Source organism: Xiphophorus couchianus, chromosome 10 (assembly GCF_001444195.1).
Source record: "Xiphophorus couchianus chromosome 10, X_couchianus-1.0, whole genome shotgun sequence".
In the NCBI taxonomy this organism is placed as follows: domain Eukaryota; kingdom Metazoa; phylum Chordata; class Actinopteri; order Cyprinodontiformes; family Poeciliidae; genus Xiphophorus; species Xiphophorus couchianus.
The window spans coordinates 6,569,223-6,589,092 of record NC_040237.1 but is presented as its reverse complement, the minus strand read 5'-3'; the positions used below and the strand labels follow the sequence as shown (position 1 = coordinate 6,589,092).

The following is a 19,870-nucleotide window of genomic DNA, read 5'->3' as shown; positions in this document are numbered from 1 at the left end:
AAGCTGTGTACTGAGTCCTCTTCTTTTCCTACTCTTCACCTATGAGTCATCCCCGCCCAGGTCAACATCAATGTCATGCAGATGTCACAGCCATCATCAGGGTAATTACTGATGGACAGTAGGCAGCGAACAAGAATGTGGTGGCTCGATTCTCTTCCCGGTTAATTTGAAAATGTTCTCTCTCTAAATGCAGAAAAAATGAAAAAGATGATAATCGATTCAAGAAAAAGCAGGACCCGGTACATTCCTCTAAGCATTTTGGGGAGCTAGTTGGAGTAGGGGAAAACCTTCAAATCCTGCTGCACTTACATCAGTGACGATCTCACCTGGTCCCACAACACACAGCATATCACTGGGAAGGCTCAACAAAGACTTCTCTTCTTGAGGAAACTGAGGAAATTTGGACTGTCGTCCAAACTCCTCACAAAATATTTTACAGGTCTACAGTGGAGAGCATCCTGGCAAATTCTATCATAGTGTGGCTTGGGAACAGCTCTATTCAGGACAGGAAAGGTCTCCAGCGTGTCATTAAACATGTACAATCCATCTGTGGAACTTCTCTCCCCTCACTGCAGGACATCTACATCACCAGGGTCATAAAGAGAGCTAACTAAAAACATCATCAGAGACCAAACCCACCCACAGCACTCCTTGTTCTCAATCCTGCCTTCTGGTAGACGTTACAGAAGTGTGAAAGGAAGAACTAAGACTGAAAAAAAACCCAGTTTTTAACCCCAGGCTATCAAGCTTTTAAACTTAATGTGATTTAAGCTTTTTGTAGTTTTTAATGCTTTTATTTTTTATTTATGTGACATTTTAAACGGTTGAATGGAGCTCGTATAAATTTTATTGCCCAGTTTCTTCTTTGCATATGACAAAAAGTTACTTTCATTTCTATTTCTTATAAAGTTTGCCACAAGTCATGTGTGAGAGACAGCAAACGGTGGTATCATCTAACCAGGTGTTGATGGATGGAGCTAAATACAGGGCAATCCTAAAAAATAATAATAATAATAATTTAGAAGCTGAAAAGACTTGAGAGTAGTGAATATTAGGTTCCCTTTTCATCAGGCCAACAGTACTAAACATATTTTTAGGGATCATATCTAATGGTTTGCATTCCCATAGAAGAATAAAATTGTACTTGTACATGTCCAGATGTAATTGCAGCAAAGGGCAATTATACAAAGCATTGACAAACATATGCTGCACTTTTCAGATTTTATTAGCAAAAAAATAGACAAAAAAGTATCTTTTACAATTATGTGCAACTTTGTGTTGGTGAACCACAAAGACAATCCAAAGAAATGCACAGAAATTTGCTGATGCAATGTGACAAAATGTGCAATGGTTAAATGAGTCGTATCACACTGCCAAAGAATTGTATGCCTGCTTGACCTCCCCAGAAGTCCTTGAGCATTTGTTTAATCTCTAACATCTCTTGTCGCTGTTTGTAATGATCTAATAAACCTGGGATGTTTCACCACATTCACTTTTCTTTAAAACTAAGATAAGGAATCAGTGGACTCTGCATTTTCCACTTATCGGGATTCATCATTCCCAAAGACACATTCCCTCTGAGATCAGAGATTTCATAGGGCCATCGCCACTATGATTTATAACCATGTTTACAGGGGTCGTGTATGGTTGAGTGTAGGGAGTGCAAATTAGGTGAGATATGTATATAAATATATATACATATTTTAAGTGACCAGTCCTGTTGGAGCCTTTGGTCTAGTCTCATTTTAAGAACAAATTGTGCCGTTTACAGCATTACTCCATGCATTCTACAATACCAATGGATGCATTAGATAGAAAGAGTAACTATTAATAATTCAGCTAGTAGCCTTTAAAACATATAGCAGCCCACTTACCTATATGTACATTACAAATAATAATTTTTCGACGGGATTAGAAGGTGATGAAATTCAAATATGGTAAAGTCTGAAAAGCCTAATGTGATCCTGTGTAGGAAAAACTAAGAAACTGTGCTTAGCACACATTGGCTAAGCAAATAAAATGGAATATAAAATCCTTGTTTTCATAGTGTTAAAGCTCTTACTGAGCAATGCAGTGCAGTACAATAATTTGTAAAAAATGGTAGATAGTGTCAATATGACTGCAAGCAATAAAGAGGACCTAGCACTTCAGAGGACAATTTCCACCGTGGCAACTTGATTGGATCCTGTTAAAAGCATGACTACAAGCACTGGGAGGAATAAGGTTTTTTTTTAAACATAAACTTTAAGGCAGGGGTGTCAAGCTAAAGTCCTCAAGGACTGGTGTCCTGCAACTTTTCGATGTGCCTCTGCTGCACCACCCCTGAATAGAATAATTAGGTCATTAGCAAGGCTCTAGAGAACTTATCTACACAAGGAGGAGGTAATTAAGCCATTTCATTCCAGTGTTTGTACTTGTGGCACATTTAAAAACCGCAGGACGCCGGCCCTTGAGGACTGGAGTTTGACACCTGTGCTTTAAGGGGTTCAGGCTAATTTACTTTGGAAACAAAATGAAAACCCTGTTCATCAATGAACAGCATTAAAATACAAATAATATTAAAACCAAATATCAGACTGTTGTAAGGCTTCACCTACAATTCATAGGAGGGAAACCTACTTAAAACTGATGGTTTTAGAAATGTACAGTAAACATGGCAACAATTGCATCAAAGTCTGGTTGAAAACCCACTCGCATTATTCCACCTTAAAAATATTTAAGAGATTTACTCTAAACAGTATCCTGCCAGTTTCAGTGACAAAAGAAAGAAAATTAAAAACACACAGTTGCCGAATTAGAAGATTTCATATGGCTAAGAGAAATATTTTATAACAGTTTCCTTCGTTTAACGTTTAAAGGACAATTTTTCAGTTATAAACATGATCATTGTGGATGTTTGTGTTTTTTAACTGAATTAAGGGGGAAGGGGATAGGTTGAATGTGTTTGTTGTGTTGACCTGCTATCAGAGAACAGAACCAAGGTTTTTAAAACATAGTCTTTTAAACTGAAAACTCTCAGTCCATTTTAAAATCTGCTTCTAAAACTTCATCATTTGAATAGAGATATAATGCATTTAGCAGAACATCTGCACACAGTTACGTTTACTTATACAAATGACAGCCAGCAAATTGCATTGGGTTCCAAAGGACTCCTAAGAAGAACTTACGAATGTAAGCGAGTGATAAAATAAATTTCTGAAAAATGATTTTTGAAGTTCTAGTTGTTTTAGTTTGACAGATATTGGATTTGTAACTGGATTCACTACTAACTAAATGTTCTACTTTATGCTACCTTAATCTGAGATGACTGACTTCTCTCTGTTACAGGTGAGATTCTGATTGCTGACGACAGCTCCACAACTAAAAAGCAAAATATCATTTTAATGGGTACATGTTTCTGGTGCCAACCAGAAATTAGAAAGCTTTACTCAGAACCACATCTGTCCCACACACTGACATCATTCTACTCTGTATTGTAGTTTATAAGGAAAGGAAAAAAATGTCCTTACTCTTGTGCTGAATGTCTTGAATGGACTGCTGTCTGTATGCAGAACCGGGTGGGAAACGTTAAAACCATGACCACAGGTGCCAGGAACAAAGTTTAGGTGTTCTGCTGAGTAGATCCAGTGAATCCCGTCAGAGCAGTTAGCACACGGTTCCAGCATGTAGGACCTGCCTCCAAGATATATGAAGCCTCTGCAAAAAACGAAGATAAAAATAGTTGGGATAGTAATATTTCACAGAAAGCATTTAAACTGAAGATGAAGTAGCTTCATGGTTCAAAGTTAAAATCCTGGTAAAAGACAATAATTACTCATTAGAACGACTTCGTGTTCAACTCCTTACTACAATCCATTTTTTGCGAATATATATTTTTTTATCAGCTCTACTAGATCAGTGAAAAGACCCAAGGCGGCACTTTTTGTCATTTTTTATGAGTTCTTTAATCTCATGCTCTGGGACTAACATAAAGATAGAAACTTTAGAAACAATATAAAGAAAATCCTCTTAACCTTCGAAATATCTTTCAGTAGGCAATAAAGTGGCAATATCAATAAGATGGAAGGAGATTTCATTTTTAGAAAGGTTTGACCAGTACTGACGTTAGCCAGTTACAGATTACTTTCAAGAACAATATTAAGAATACTCAAGAAAAATATTCAAAATAAATATTTCAAGCCTCTTTGGTGTCATAAGTCATTTATTTGCCAGAAAACATTTATTGATATCTTATATTAGAGCTTAGCATATTTTGCAAGAAAGCACTGATAAAATATAAGTCTCTAGTACTTCTTGAAGGCTTTGATCTCAAAATCTGGAAATTTGTCATATAGGCAGTGGACTAGAACACAACTACTGGTTGCTATTGATGTGGGTTATATGCTTTTTTCCACAAAAGTCAGAACATAGGTCTGGAAATGACATATTTGTGTCTATATGTGTCTACTGCAGTGATACGTGTTACAGGGAGTACAGAAAGAACCAGTAATGTAGGCTATAGAACATACATGATTACCTTTACAGTGAGATGTCCGTGCGAGCATTTCCAAATCTAATATGTTCCAAGACAGACAGAGAATGAAAGTTTGAAAGATAAAAAGAACACAACTATGCTCTAGACTATTGAGCCTTCCTGTTATCAGGTGAAGTCTGTTTTTTTTTCCATGCTCCTCTGCAGTCTGAATGAACCACAGACATATCTCCATTTGTTGTATAAAATACAATTTCTTTTTCCAAAATAACTTCTTGCATCTATGCATTCTCTAACTTCTTTTTAAACATAAAGACACTGAAAGGAAATTGAACTCCTGTCACCGTAAACAGACTTGTCACTGTGACCTATTTAGGTTTATAGTGCCTTCACTGATCAGAACAAAAATCAGACATTTGAATTTCAAATCAGGCAATACCTGGTCAAAGCCAATTAAGGTTACAAACCTTTGTTTCTCAGGCCTTCTTTCAGGAGGTTTTGTTTATCATCTCTCTTTTAACAGTTCACAATCATCTTCTTTGTCTTTCTTTCTTTGAGTGCAACAAGCATATAAAACAAGAACAATGGCAAATTAAACTTGATGTGGTTGTGGTCATGATTACTGAGAAATGGATGTGAAAGAAATCATTACTATGTGGTGGAAAAACAATAATTAGTCTGGAACTTAATTATACTGCCTTTGATGTGTAGCATATATAGTGGCATTATGTGTTTTAAATGATAGAGCTAGTTTTTTTTTCTTTTAAGTATTTCTCATCACAGAGTTTTTGCAAATTAAAGTAATTTGAACCTTGCACAATGTATAAGAACCAAATGAACTTATACCCTCCCAGAAGTCTAACAGCTGCCAACGCTATACTAGGAACCCATTTGTGTCTGTGAGCAGGACAAGTTATGTGTAGTTTTGTTTTGAAAACCGTTTTGTTGGTCCGTCACTGAGCGGGTTTCATATAAACTAAAATAAATAAATATTAGATCAAGAGCAATTCATCTGAACTCTGCTAAATCACTCTGCAGAGGGTTTGAACTTTTGGGCTGATTTATGAAAACCTTCCGGATGCGTTCCAACAATATCGCAGCAATCATTTCAGCAGTTTGACATCTGCAAACAAAGAGTTTCCAAACCTGAAATGTTTCACATGTTTAAAACCTCGCAATCATTTTTGTAACTACATAAACACTCTCATCTCCACTGAGTTTATTGAGAAAAAATACTCTTATTCCTGAAAGATTATCTGTGGCAATTTGGATGCAAGACACATTATTTTTGTGGTTAAAATGTCACTAAAGGTCTAAGCAGAGCATATGAAATATTGAAATATTGCAAAACTATGCATGTAAATAGTGTGAGCTACTGAAAGAACAAGGATCTATAAAATAACAAGAAGGCTTTATTTAGCCAGAAAGGTCCTATCGAGATACAACATTTCTTGATCCAGGCAGCCTTCATCAAGATGGGGTCAAATACCGAAACACTTTCAAGTAAAAACGTAAAATGTGCCAGCTAAACACATTTTTGCTAAAATAAATACAGCAAATACAAGTTTCTTTCAGAAGTGTTTTTAAGAATGTTTGAAATACAAAGGCAGAAAAATGTCTGAGGGCTTATGATATGTTGAAGGTTAATCTGAAGACGTTGATAGGCATGCAATGCAATAACCTCTAGTAACCTTCACCAACATTTTTGAATTTCAATGGGAGTCATAGATATTAGTGTTTCATTGAAGTGTATCAGAATATATGGGGATAAAAACATACACAATGAATACAATGCAGCAGACTTTTCAAATATTGAACACCACACAGTGTTTTTCATCAGCTCGACAGTTAGCCACCGTGTGTCGGTCTTTCACATAAAGTACCAATAAACTACATTAAAGTTTGAAGTTGTAAACTTTAATTACACAACTGCATGTAACTAAATGTGGGGTATTGTGTGGCTGAAGCAACACTGACTACAATAATATTAAAAGACAAATTTACCTAATCCCAGCACAAGTACTGAGACTGACATCTGACTCCATGTGGCCCTCCACCTTTCCATGGTAGTAGCAGTTTGCCTATGGAAACATAAATAAAAGAAAAAATTAAATGTTAAAATTGTTTCTTTACACCAGAATAGCAGGAATGAACCAAAACATGAGGTCAGGTTTCTACAAAGCTCCAGCCATAGCTAAGCATTTTTGAAGTATTTTTCTATTAAACAGATGGCAATAATACTCGGCTCTTATGCAAGTCTGAGTTTCACATTTCCTTTCATAAATTTTGCCGTCTGCTGCATTCCCAAGTACCCACTTTCACAGACCACCTGTCAAGTGGAAAGAAAGAACGTAAAGAAACTGAATTAAGTCCATGTTTATTGACGAAGGCCTGGCAGAAAATGGGTGGGACAGAAGTGTCTGGTTTAGAGTAAAAACAAGCCCCTGGCTTTCTCCATCACTTAGGCAGCCCTTACTCAGGTGAGGTCTGACCGACAGCACCTCCACACCTCTGTTTGGCTAAAAACGGAAATGTGCGTTTTCCAGCCCACTTAGAGTCCCTCTAAATATAGAGGGGAGGCAGTAAATTTTAAAGTCTGCCCTCCTTTTAGGGGGCTTCATCTCCAGAGGCAGCTGGTTTAACATGCTCATTGTCAAGAGGTTTCTAGTATTGAAAGCAAGCTCATCCTGATTTTTGCATCATTATGAGACTTCATAGTAATTTTGCAATGAGTGTTTTCTCACACGAGTTAATTAAAACCACCTTACTAAATGGTGTTTTTAGTCTCATCACAGATGTCTTTGAAAACGCATAAAATGTCTTAATTTGTCTTTTATTGGTGAAAACCCCTGATTACTATATTCAAGCTACATTCAGGAATATCTTGTTATGCAAATCGCATGGAATAAGACGAAGTAACAAAAATCCAGGGAAACACATGCACAAACATGAAAGGTTTATCAGGGCATAGGCCAGTCTGAGATTCCTTACAGCTTAATGAAAGTTAGTAATATTATGACAGTTCTACAACATTACTATCCATAAAGGGAAATTTCAAATAAAAGGGTTTTTTTTGCATCGTCTTATTTAAATAAACACATTATTTTGATTCTGATGTGAACTTGTTACCATTTTAAAGTGGTTATTGCACGCTAATATCGCCTTTTCTTTCTGTTCTTCAGAAACCATTTAATGTCTTCTGTAAAAAATGATCATACATGTCTTTTGAAAATAAAGATCTTTGAACATTAAAATACTTTCTAGAAGACTAAATGCAAACTTTATTTATTTATTTTAGTCCAAACAGATTTGCTTCTGCAAATTGAAATGAGGTCTATTGCTTAGTGAGAGAAGCCAATATTAGCTGGACATCAATGTTAGGACTGGTGGCGCTGTGCTAAAGGTGTCTGGAAATATTTCCAGCCACATAAAACACAATCAGCTTAGTAGATCTTTCTTAGAAAATAAGGAAAGTATGTAATCCATCTTTCAGCCTGCTGACCAGCAGTGTACAGCAGCAAGTTGTCAAGCAAGAGTTCCGCTTTACTCTGTGGTCTATATAGCCTGAGTAAATGCCCACCTCAAACGCTTTCTCCAGCATCTCTTCAAATGGATTTTAAACCAAAGGAACAGTTCGACATGGCATTTTGGTGATTCTAATACACCCACATATCTGTCTCCAAACAGATAGATAGCATCTGAACTGTTACCATGTGCTAAATTCAGAGAAAACAAACAAAAGAAAGTGATCCTTTGTTGGCAATGTGAGGCCCCAGGAGATTCTACCTCTTTCTTTCTCCAGACTTCATCTCTGAGCCACACCCTCTTAAAAATATAAAATCTGCAACATAACATACAATGCTGGAAAATGCAGCGTTTTGCTTTTGAGTCTATTGCTGCGTGTTGAGAAAAACAAAAAACAGATGTATATGTTATGAAACATCTCACACCGGCTACACCTTCAAGTATGAAGTCAACAACAGTTACTCCCCATAAAAACAGTGGTCCAGTTTTGAGAGATTGTGGTGTAGCAGAGGAAAAGGAGGAAATATCTGGAAGGTGTTTGAGGGAGTTTAGCTCAGTGATGACTTCTTGGCATGAAGTAGTTCTGCAGCCTAGAGCTATAAGGCCTCTGCAGTGTTCTCCAAACAGGAATAGCAATAGCACTGATGAAAGAGGTGTGCTTCATCCTTGAGATTGTTGTTTGCTCTTGGGAGGCAGTGTCTGAGAGGTTTTCCATTTCAGTTTGGTTTGACTCCAAAGATTTTCTGGGATGTTTTTAATTACTCTCTGGATATTTCTCTCTCTATGTGCTTCTTTTGAGTTTGAATACAATGCCAGAATATTATATAGCACTTGGAACAGCGTGGTAGTTAAAGGCACTGTTTCTGTTATGTGTCCCTAAAAGGCAGTCATCGTTGCTCATGGTACAAGGGTGTTTGCCAAGCCTATGAGGTACACATGTCTTGGATATCATTCCATCCAATAAAGTACTGGTAGGGTATACATTTTTATGTGAAAATTACGTTTTATAAAGTGAGATCAACAATATGATGTCACAACTAGATAATAGGGGTATAATGATCGACCTAGTTTAAAAGTCTAGAAGATAACATTACGTCAGATTTTTGTCAATGTTTTGGGGAAAAATAAAAATCCCCATTTTTATCTTTTCCTCAGTTGTGGTAAAAGTTTTACAAATCCCACAGCATGTTTAATGGAATAAATCCTCTTAACAGAGCAAAACATTGCAAATGTTTCAAATTGTGTTATGGACAATCTTTGTTCAGTGTGGCATTACCCACATCTGTGTAAATATTTGGCGTCGAACTAGAGGAGACTCATCCAAAACAGCCACGCAGCCCTTCAAGTTTAGGGTAATAGGAAATTCAGAGGCAGATGTCAGCTTTATTACTAGCAGCTAACAGGTACCCAGTCATGCTATTCTCTCAGTGCTTAAAGTCAACCTTTATTCTTTCTGTAAAATTGTCAGTGTTTTTTTTTTTGTTTTGTTTTTTCTTATCTTAACCAGGTACCCAACTTGTTGACCCACAAATATTATAAAAGTAATGGAGCCATCTTCAATACTTTTTTTGGAGGGTGCCATTGGTCAGCTGGACCAGCCATCTCTTTATTCGCCAACTCTGTCGAACAACAAAACCCAAGAACTGCTTCCTCTCTTAATTCTAAATTAAAAACCACAAACATGGATACAAAGGAGTTTTAAACTTATTGTGTTTAGCTTCATATGTGGGGATCATTATACTTGATCTCATTTCACCGGATTAAGCCAGATGGTGACAGCATCAGCATAGTGAGACAGACTTCACTGTGATGAGCTGTATCGAAGTGTTTATAATCATTAACATGAATTTCATTCACACTCAAATAATCTAATAGGTCTATTAGGTGGGAGTAATGTACCATTCAAGGGTTTTTCAACCACCCTCGAAAGCTAGAAAAGCAGATGACAAAACAACACATACTGTGAATTCGGATGGGTACCGTTTACCGTGCTCTTTTGCAAATCCATACATTTGCAATTTTGGTTCCTTTGCCCAACACTTTTATGTGGACAAAAACTAGTCCGTCAGCCATCTGTACTTTCTTGCATCTTTTCCTACATATATTCAGGTCTCTTTGTACAAGTTTGACTGGCTATAACATCAACAAAAATGTAATCAAAGTCTACAGTATGGAAACATGATTAGCTATTTGTAATGGAATCTACCAGTGGGAAGTCTTTCATAGTTACTTTTGTTTCATCAGTGATCTTTATATTTGCCTTACAAGTTGATTGACCAAATAGAACCAAAAAAATTACTTTAGTATAAAATCTTCAGGAAAAATTTAAACAAAACTTTTAAAAAGTCAAATTTCAGCATTTTTTAAAATCTGGATTATTTTTCAAAAATACCTTAAATACCCAATTGAACATTTTCTGATGCAGTTCTACAAAGCAAAGGATTAATGCTCACAGAAAGACATCCCTGGTGTATCAGCTATTATTTTTCTAAATAAAAAAATCTGTTCATTAAGTGATACTTAAAACTAAAATTTTTAAAGATGCATTTATATATAATTGCTGTACAATGTTTTATGTCCAGATTTTTGTTTTCTGAAATGAAAATAGACCTTAGTGAAGTTAAAATTGTGCAAGTTCTAGCTAAACAGAATGTGCATATGAATATCTTTCAAATTTGCTTTAAAACTGGGATGGAAAACTAGTCAATTCTGTTGTTTTGCAAATAATCTAAGTTAAGGCCGCCCTCACATTAACTGACATTTCCATGAATTTATGCAGCCAATGATAAGAAATGATGTCTTCATGTTGGTGTGGCTCCCTGGAGGTGAAACACAATGGAGTTTAGTAGGCGTATATTAACTGAACACAGTCAAACACGTGTCTTCAATTTCAGTATCTCAGTCATTCCTTTGAGTTATTGTAAACTTTAAAAAACTATCTTGTTTTATATTACAGTGCAGGGGTCTCAAACTCAATTTACCCGGGTGCTGCTGGAGGTAGAGTCTGGGTGAGGCTGGGCTGCATTCACACACACGGTCTCCTCAGCCGAACCTTTCTGATTACCTATTACCATATTTGGCCGTAGTCAGGCGCTGTAACAGCCGTAATTGTGTAGTGTCTCTTTAAGATACTCTAGTATTGCTAATGATGTCAGAAGTATGCGCCACGGCTTCTCTGTAGAGAGCGTGGGAGAAACGTGCTAGACGGACATGTTAGCTCCCTAACTTTTTAGTAATGTTACGGGTTGTTTGGACGCTGCTCAATTTTCATGTCTGATAATATAGCAGCCGTTCAACCAGGCTTTGTAAGGTTGGTGAAGAGCGTATTTATTAAAGGACAACACTGTGGAATTCCCAGTACCAGTGTGGTTGTGAGTTTTTGACCGTCCTGACGAATCTGCCGCCTCCTCTCCTCCCTTAAACACAACCCAAGCGTTACAGCGCCTAACCTTAATTACGTTACACTGATCAGCAACTTCCGGGTCTAGACTGGTTGCTGAAGCACGTGAAGCTCCTGCTTCACATGCATCAGCTCATGTACCGCATGCAAATAATGAATTGCTCATGTACCGCATGCAAATAATGACAAATAGAAAATGCAAATAGGCCCGGCCGATGTCCTGCCCCCGAGAGCAATATACTCCACCGTGATTGGTAAGTTCGTTCAGCTCCGCACACAATACTGAAAAGTGCCAATTATATCTAACTCGCGGGCCGCACTAACATTAAACTTTAATATTAAGGCGGGGGCCACAAACTATCGTCCTGAGGGCCGCAGTTGGCCCGCGGGCCACGAGTTTGAGACCCTTGTTACAGTGCATTTTCAAGGCACTGCACTTGAACTTTTGCACATTTTCTCACATAACTAGGCATGTTACCTCTGAAGGCACCTGGTTGTACTGGAATTTATATTAGAATAAATGAAACTGACTACATGCAACCCAAAATATTTTGTGCTGCTTTGTGTTCATCTGCAACAGTGTCAATAAAATCCCTTACCTTTGTGAACTTATTATCACAAAATGTAAGAAGTCTAAGAGTTATGACAACGTTTTTGAAGGGGCTGTATGGGATTTGGTTGTAAAGAAAAAAAAAAGGACAAATACACTGAAATTTTTCATGAACAGGACAATCTGTAAAGCTCATTGACAATTTTTTGTTCATTTGCAAACTTTTCATTAAACAAAAATCCAATAGATAACAGATTTAGATAAATGATCTCTTTGAATTGGTGGCAAAATATAGAACCTCATCATGAAGACTTCTTTCTGCTCATTAATATGTCTCACTGGAAAAAAAATAAAAGTAATGAGATGGTTCTGTTTACAAATTGCTGATAATTTTTTCCTATTCTTAGGAAGAGGTCCCAAAGCTTCATGCCTCCAAAACTGTAATGAGGTAAAAGATACATAGACAGGGTATTATATTAAAATATCTATATATATATTTTAGTGGGAAGGAAAAAGGCTGAATTTAGTGCACAGAGCTAATGCTATCGCCTCATGTTTCTTTGATGAGATCATGACTTTGATGCATTACAATACGGGATATGAATAGACTTTTTGTTTCCGTGGTTCCTGCATAAAACAGAGCGGAAAGTGCTTAAATGTAAATATATCATGTCTGATATCATATTAATCACGATTAGCTAAGATTCATAACTAAAACCCAAAATTATAGTGGGAGAGAGCCCTTTGTGTGAATCCAAATGTTTTTTTTACACATTAATTATTCCAAGCTGACTATTTAATGTCCCCTGATGTGATTGATAATCCTAGTGGATGGCTTTTGTTGCAACACACTTGTTTATTAGTCTCCACATGGACATAGATTTAGTGAGAAGGGGAGTGGGTATTAAACAGGATTGGAGAAAGAGCTGACTCATGCCAGAGCCGCTCCCAGCAGTACCCCATTTGTTGACAGTAAACTGAATCCGCAAGATCCCTTTCCCAGATCACTATATCAGCCTCCTCCCCGCCAGCCGGACAAATAAATTACCTACACCTCAGTCTCAAAAGGTCTGGCTGTTTTCAGGAAAAAGATCCTCCCTTTAATAGCCAGCTCATGAGAAAGGAATGAGGAGAGGGGTGGAGGTCAGAAGATGTTCATGTGTTCCTGTTAGTCGGACAGTTTAAAGGTGTCCAACTTTAAATGACTTAGTTTAATGTAAGCATTCACTTGTTTTGGTATATGCTGCCCGATCCTAAATTTCAAATTGCGATAAACATATTTTTAACTAATTTGGGTCAGGGCCCCTAACTGAATTCAGCTCTTGCTACATGTTGCAAGTGTATGAAATGAAATGAAATGAAATGAAATTTATTCGAACATTTACAAATATAAAAATAAAATAGTGCACAGTAACAAGAAGTGCATAAAAAAGAAGAGGAAATACAGATTTTTTGTTTCAGTTAACATATCATGCTCAAAATGGGGTAGGAAGAAGTGAGAACTTATAAACTCCTACCCCCTAAACACTTGAAACTTTAGAGTCCTACTGTCATTAAAAAAATCAAAATCAAAATCAAAATGGCAGTCAGAAGTAACAGTTACTAATATTTACCCATACATTTTCCTATTTTTTGCTGGTTTGTCTTTCTAAACCCTTACACCAAGTTGTTATCTGCAATACACACCTTATTGCTTTCTGTCACCCATATGTGTATCTATTGAAAATTACCTCCTTGTACTTTCTTTTGAATTGTATTAAGCTATTGCTTTGTTTTAAATCTTCATGTAACTTGTTCCATAACTTTACACCTTTAATTGAAATACAGAAGCTCTTTCTTGTTGTTCTAAAATTGCGGATCTTGAAGTTTGAGTGACCCCTTAAGTTATACCCCCCTTCTCTTTCAGAAAACGTGCTCTGTATGTACTCAGGTAACAACTTTTTAGATACTTTGAACATAAATTGAGCCATTTTAAATTCTACAAGCTCCTCAAATTTGAGAATTCTAGATATTATGAAGAGCGGGTTTGTATGCTCATAATAACCGACATTATGGATGATTCTAATGGCTCGTTTCTGTAGGACGGTTACCGGATGTAAAGAGCTCTTGTAATTAACTCCCCACACTTCACAACAATATGATAGATATGGTAAAACCAGAGAGTTATATAGAATATGAAGTGATTCAGCATTCAATACATGTCTAGCTCTAGCCAATATGGATATACTTCTACTGAGTTTACTCTGTAAATATTTAATATGAGGTTTCCAACTGATTTTGTCATCTATTATTAAACCGAGGAACTTATTAGTAAAAACCCTTTCTAGAGTTACGTCCTCTATTTGAACTTGGATTTCAGTATTTTTATAACAGTTCCCAAAGACCATGATTTTCGTCTTGTCCAAATTTAGGGATAATTTATTATGGTCAAACCATATCTTTAACTTACTAATCTCTGAGGTGACTGTTGAGAGAAGACGCTCTAAATTGTCGCCAGAGACTAGAATATTTGTGTCATCAGCAAATAAGATAAATTTTAATACATTGGACACTTTACTGATATCATTTATATAAAGATTAAATAAAACTGGTCCCAATACTGATCCTTGTGGTACTCCACAGACAGTCTCCTGCCAGTCAGATTCCACATCTCCCAATATCACAAATTGTTTTCGGCTCTTTAAATAACTCCTCATCCAGTCAGAAACTACTCCCCTAATTCCATAGCGTTCTAATTTTTTAAGTAGGATTTCATGATTTATTGTATCAAAAGCTTTCTTTAGATCTATAAATATCCCTACTGCCAGTTTCTTACTATCTGTTGCGTTGGTTATTTCTTCTATTAAGTCAGTTACGGCCAGCGATGTTGACCGGTTTGCTCTGAATCCATATTGACTGCTGATAAGTAGCGAATGTTTTTCTATGAATTGTTCCACTCTTTTCTTAAAGAGTTTTTCCAGGATTTTAGAAAATTGTGGGAGAAGAGAGACAGGCCTGTAGTTAGTGAAGAGGTGTTTGTTGCCAGTTTTATACATTGGTTTAACCTTAGCTATTTTCATTTTGTTGGGAAATGATCCCGTTTGAAATGATAAATTGCAAATATAAGTTAGTGGTTTAGAGATTCCTTTAATTACTATTTTAATAGTTTTCATGTCCAGATCATCACAGTCAGTGGATGTCTTATTTTTACATTTATTCACAATGTTTATGATTTCTTCTTCTAGTACAGGGTTGAGATATAAGGAGCTGGAATTATTCTCAATTTGATATTGCTGAGTTGCAGTTTTTGTAATCGGTATTTTTTCTGCTAATTGAGGTCCTATATTAACAAAATAACTATTGAATTTATTGACGACACTTTTCAAATCAGTAATATTCTGTTCATTATCTATGAAATAGTCTGGATAGTTGTTATTGTTAGATTTTCTAATAACTCTATTTAAAATATTCCATGTTTCCTTAATGTTGTTTTTATTCCTATCCAGTAATTTATGATAATAGTCCTTTTTACATGTTTTTATAATATTAGTTAACTTATTTTTATATTTCTTATATTTATTTTCTGATTCAGACGTTCTATGTTTTAGAAATTCTCTATAAAGTTTGTTTTTCTTTTTACATGCCTTTTGTATTCCTTTTGTGATCCACTGTTCATTTTTTTGATTGCTTTTCCTGTTATATTGTTTGATTGGGCAGTGCTTGTTATATAATATTTTAAATGTTTTTAAAAATTCTTCATATGCTGAATTCACATCATTCATTTTATATATTAATCTCCAATCGTAGGCCAACAACTCAGCTTCTAGAGCTTTTAATGTCTCTTCAGACGTAACCCGTCTGTAATGCGTCTCTATTTTTTGATCGTCTGTTTTGCACTTACAGTCGTAGACTATGAACACTGGTAAGTGATCAGTTATGTCATTCATTAATATTCCACTAGTTAAATTATTTTCCAGCACATTTGTAAAAATATTATCAATTAAGGTAGCGCAGTGCGATGTAATGCGACTGGGCCTGGTGATTTTAGGATACAGGCTTAGACTGAACATGGTGCTAATAAATTCTTCAGTCATTCTATGTTTATTTGGATTAAGAAGGTCAATATTGAAATCCCCACAGAAAAATGTTATTCTGTGGGTATTGCCTTTGACTGGACCACTGGACCACTGCAACACTGAAGACAAAGCCATACTAAAGAAATTTGTGCATTTTTTCTGCAGTTACTGAATTTCTAAGAATAAAAGTCGCATTTATTTTATTAACTTTAATGTATATGGAGAGGGACATTGTATCTGCAAATGCCTGATCTGAAATTACTCAACTCAGCCAGACAGCAGAAAAAATTTTCTCCTGATTAGCTCTCGTAAGCAATCACTGAGCCAAATACTGAAAAAACCTTTTTTTTAATGCATCAAATCTAAAAACTCCATTTCTGGTTATAGCTGTATCATACACAATGTACTTTAATGTACTTTCTGAGTTTGACAAAAATCTGATTTATGCAAGGCAAAATACTTTCACGCACAAATTGGGATAATCTTGTTATTTTCAAATGAAAATAAAAATGGTACATGTATCAAAGAAAGTGCAGAATATCAATCGAAATTGTTATCAGAAGCTCACATCTCAAAGTAGACCGGCCAGAAAAAAGCCTGATATTTCTACGTCTGTTTATCATCTCAACGTTAACATCACATTTGACATATTAATATCAATGGCTGGACAGCTAAGTTTGGGTCTCTCAGAATCTACCAGGCTGGGCTGATACAACTCCTTCATTGTCTTCATGCCCTGGAATGAGAGCTATTTTAATGAGCTGGGCGAGCCCCACTGGTGAAACAGCAGATCCGGTCTCACAGCAATTTTAAGTAGAATATATTGTCTGTTGTACCATATGGATTGCACATTGTGTAATTCAATTAATCCATTTCTGCTATACACCAAATAGCCATTGAGCTCAAATGCACACAGTGGTTCTGACGATTTCTTGTAACATTTAATTGCTTTCCAAACTGCAGAAGAACAAATCCTCTCAAATAAAGCCAGCTGGTGGAGCTACAAAGCATAGAAACGGCTCCATGCTACTATAATTACCGTTTTATCTGTACCAAACCTCAAACTGAAGAGCATTTATTGGTGTGATATTTATGCATCCATGGAATATGCTTCCAAAGACCCAGAGTATTTAAATGCTGAACATATTTTGCTTGGGGTGCTTAATTGAGCTTGATAGATAAGGGTAATATTTATCATAGGATTGAAGCAAAATGGCAGAGTATGTAAAAAAAGTAATTTGTGCAGCAGCAGACCAAGAACGACAACTATAGGTATGTGCAAAAATGTAATAAGAGTCAGAGATTATGAAACATTGTAATCCATTTGACAGACTTTACAGACAAATATAAAAGCATATTTTATATAAATATGCTTTCTCAATTTGCCCAGTACAAAGCTCATAAATGAAATTAATATTTCAGTCAGCGTGACTTCTGAAGTGCACTTAAATGTTCACTAATTCAAGATATTCGTGCGGACCTGCATAACAAACCATTTTTAGGAAAGGTTTTAAGCTTATCCATTATAAACGACTTGAGCAGTTCCCTAAAACGAAGTCTATTTTCTGACCTCTGTCTGCCTTCATTCCATCAAATATGAATCTACCTGCTGAAAATGGGCCCACTCACCTACACTCCAGGAGCAATTCCAGGTGGCCTAAAAAAAAGGAATCTGGCTGCAATATCAATGTAACTTTGCTTCCTCAAGTCACCCTAATATTAGCACCATGAAGCAGAACATTCACATGGAAAGAGTTTAACAGAACTCCAACACTCATTTGAGATGCTTGGTAGCAATCCAGAAAACATCACACATTTTGTTACTGAAAATAAAAGGAAACGTACCGTGAAGTTGGGAGGGCCTGTGACTGCACTGCCGTCTTCCAGGTAATGGGTTTCCATATAGTTACCAGCAAACAGCCCCCTGGAAAGTAAAAATAAGAAAACAAACACTTAGATTGACCTCAAGGGGCTTCATCAAATACAAAGGAATCAATAATCATGCCTTAAACCGTCCCAACACCGAGGTCCCTGCATGGAAGATAAACCATCTGATGCAATTTAACACTTAAAGCCGCTTTAGGATTGCATAAATGAATCTAAGCAGCTGTGGGCATGGAGAAGGAAAACAGATTAAACAAAGCCTGAAGTGTTATTTTCTATTAAAAAACCTTTCACGACTTGTGCACCCACCATGACAAAACATTTGATATCAATCAATAACTCATTCCATGATACAACAGAACAGAAACGAGTTCAAACACTGTTGACAAAATACTAAAGAAATTGAAAAATTGTTTTCATTTGCAAGTTTAAACTAATTGGTGGTTGGACTTTAAATAGACTTAATGCGATTCTCAATTTGACTTCATTCTTGTAAGAGATGTGCTGAAAAATTAACTGGTGCCTGGAATCTGACAATTTTAACTTTGCTCAGAGCAACCACACTGTGCTGAGAGCAACACTCTTCAGTGTAGTACTTGTTACTGCAGGAAGACGACTCAAAGTTAGTTATAGCTGCTGTTCGTGGGCTCTTTACGATGAAGTCAAAAATAATTAGGTAAAAACTGGTTATGTAGCAATACTGTGGCAAGTAGGTATGTTTCACATTACTGAAACCAAACTCGTTTTGTACTTAATATCATTTGTAATAAATAATTTCTGGTAACAATATATGTAGATGTTTTAAAAATGCTATGATATCATTCATCTGGTTTGAAGTCATGTTAGTAAAATGACAGATAAAGCGACAGAGTGAACAGACTTCTTTGATGAAGCAGGTCTCTCTGCCCCAGATATAAAAGTATTGTACTCACAGTCTTACTCTCTAAAAAGCAGAACGGTAAAAATCTATGTTATGTAATAAAATCAGTATGACTATAAACTACCATTAAACTTAATCAAGTCATTTAAGTTTATTTGTATAGCACATTTCAGCAACAAGGCAGGTCAAATTTTGACAAGTGCCATCATCAAGATCACCAATGCATATCAAATATGTCGGCCAATGTTCCTTTTGTTATGGTTCAAAAGTAACTCTAAACAGGTGAAATGTAGCTTTCATTTAAAGGAACTCAGTCTTTCAGCTGTCTTGCAGAACAGGCCAGACCCGGAAGACCTGCGTAGTCTGTACGGTTGATACAACAGCAGATTTTTAATGGATTTTGGTGCTAAGCCGTTCAGTGATCTATAAACTAACATCAGTATTTTTGAAATCTTTTCAATGAGCTAAAAGGAGCCAGTGCAAGGATAATAGAACTAGGGTAATGTGCTCTGTCTTCCTGGTTTTAGTGAGAAAGCCAGAAGCACATCCTGGAAACACTCTTCGGGTGACAGAAGGCCGACATTGTAATTGTTTTTATCTGACTCTGAAGATTGAGGTCTTAGTCCATCGCTACATCCAGATTTCAGTCCTGGTCGCTGGTTTGTAGCTGCAGTAACTGAAGCTGTGCACTGACTCTACCTCATTCCTCTTTCGGTTCAAAAATAACTTCAGCTATTCAGTCCAGTTATTATCCAGTGGTTTCTTTTTGCTTAAGTCTATGTAATACAAAATTATAAGAAATACATGTTTGTAATATTACTAATATTACTGAATAATTGTACATTTTTTGAAAACAAAACTAATTGGATCACACCTAGTTATTTTTCTTCTCGGTAGGCACTATAATGTTGTAAAAATGTTATATTTTTAATCAAGGTCAACTTGCCGTGAAATTCTCATTCCAGCCAGTCTCATTTCTTTTCTAATTCATTTTCTGAACCCAGGAAGTTTTCTGGGCTCATTATTCCACTTAGAGTTGCTGCTGTGACTCAAGTCCTTTATAATCTTTCAGTTGCTGCCTCAATCTTTACAAGACAAACAAAAT

General features: G+C 36.1%; 1 protein-coding gene across 4 annotated transcripts in view; it reads right to left on the bottom strand.

The window, feature by feature from the left end:
* Window positions 1-19,870, bottom strand: part of adam12a (ADAM metallopeptidase domain 12a) — a 103,503-nt gene that overhangs the window by 35,436 nt on the left and 48,197 nt on the right. For 2 of the 4 annotated variants that reach the window (XM_028029508.1, XM_028029510.1), the window contains exons 4-6: window positions 17,847-17,925; window positions 6,476-6,552; window positions 3,510-3,696 (exon numbers count right to left, since the gene is read on the bottom strand). In XM_028029508.1, coding sequence (XP_027885309.1) covers window positions 3,510-3,696; window positions 6,476-6,552; window positions 17,847-17,925 — 343 coding nt within the window. Of the gene's footprint in view, window positions 1-3,509; window positions 3,697-4,516; window positions 4,553-4,938; window positions 5,271-6,475; window positions 6,553-17,846; window positions 17,926-19,870 lie in introns of those variants that run through there. The other 2 variants (XM_028029512.1, XM_028029511.1) reach the window with 2 other exon arrangements.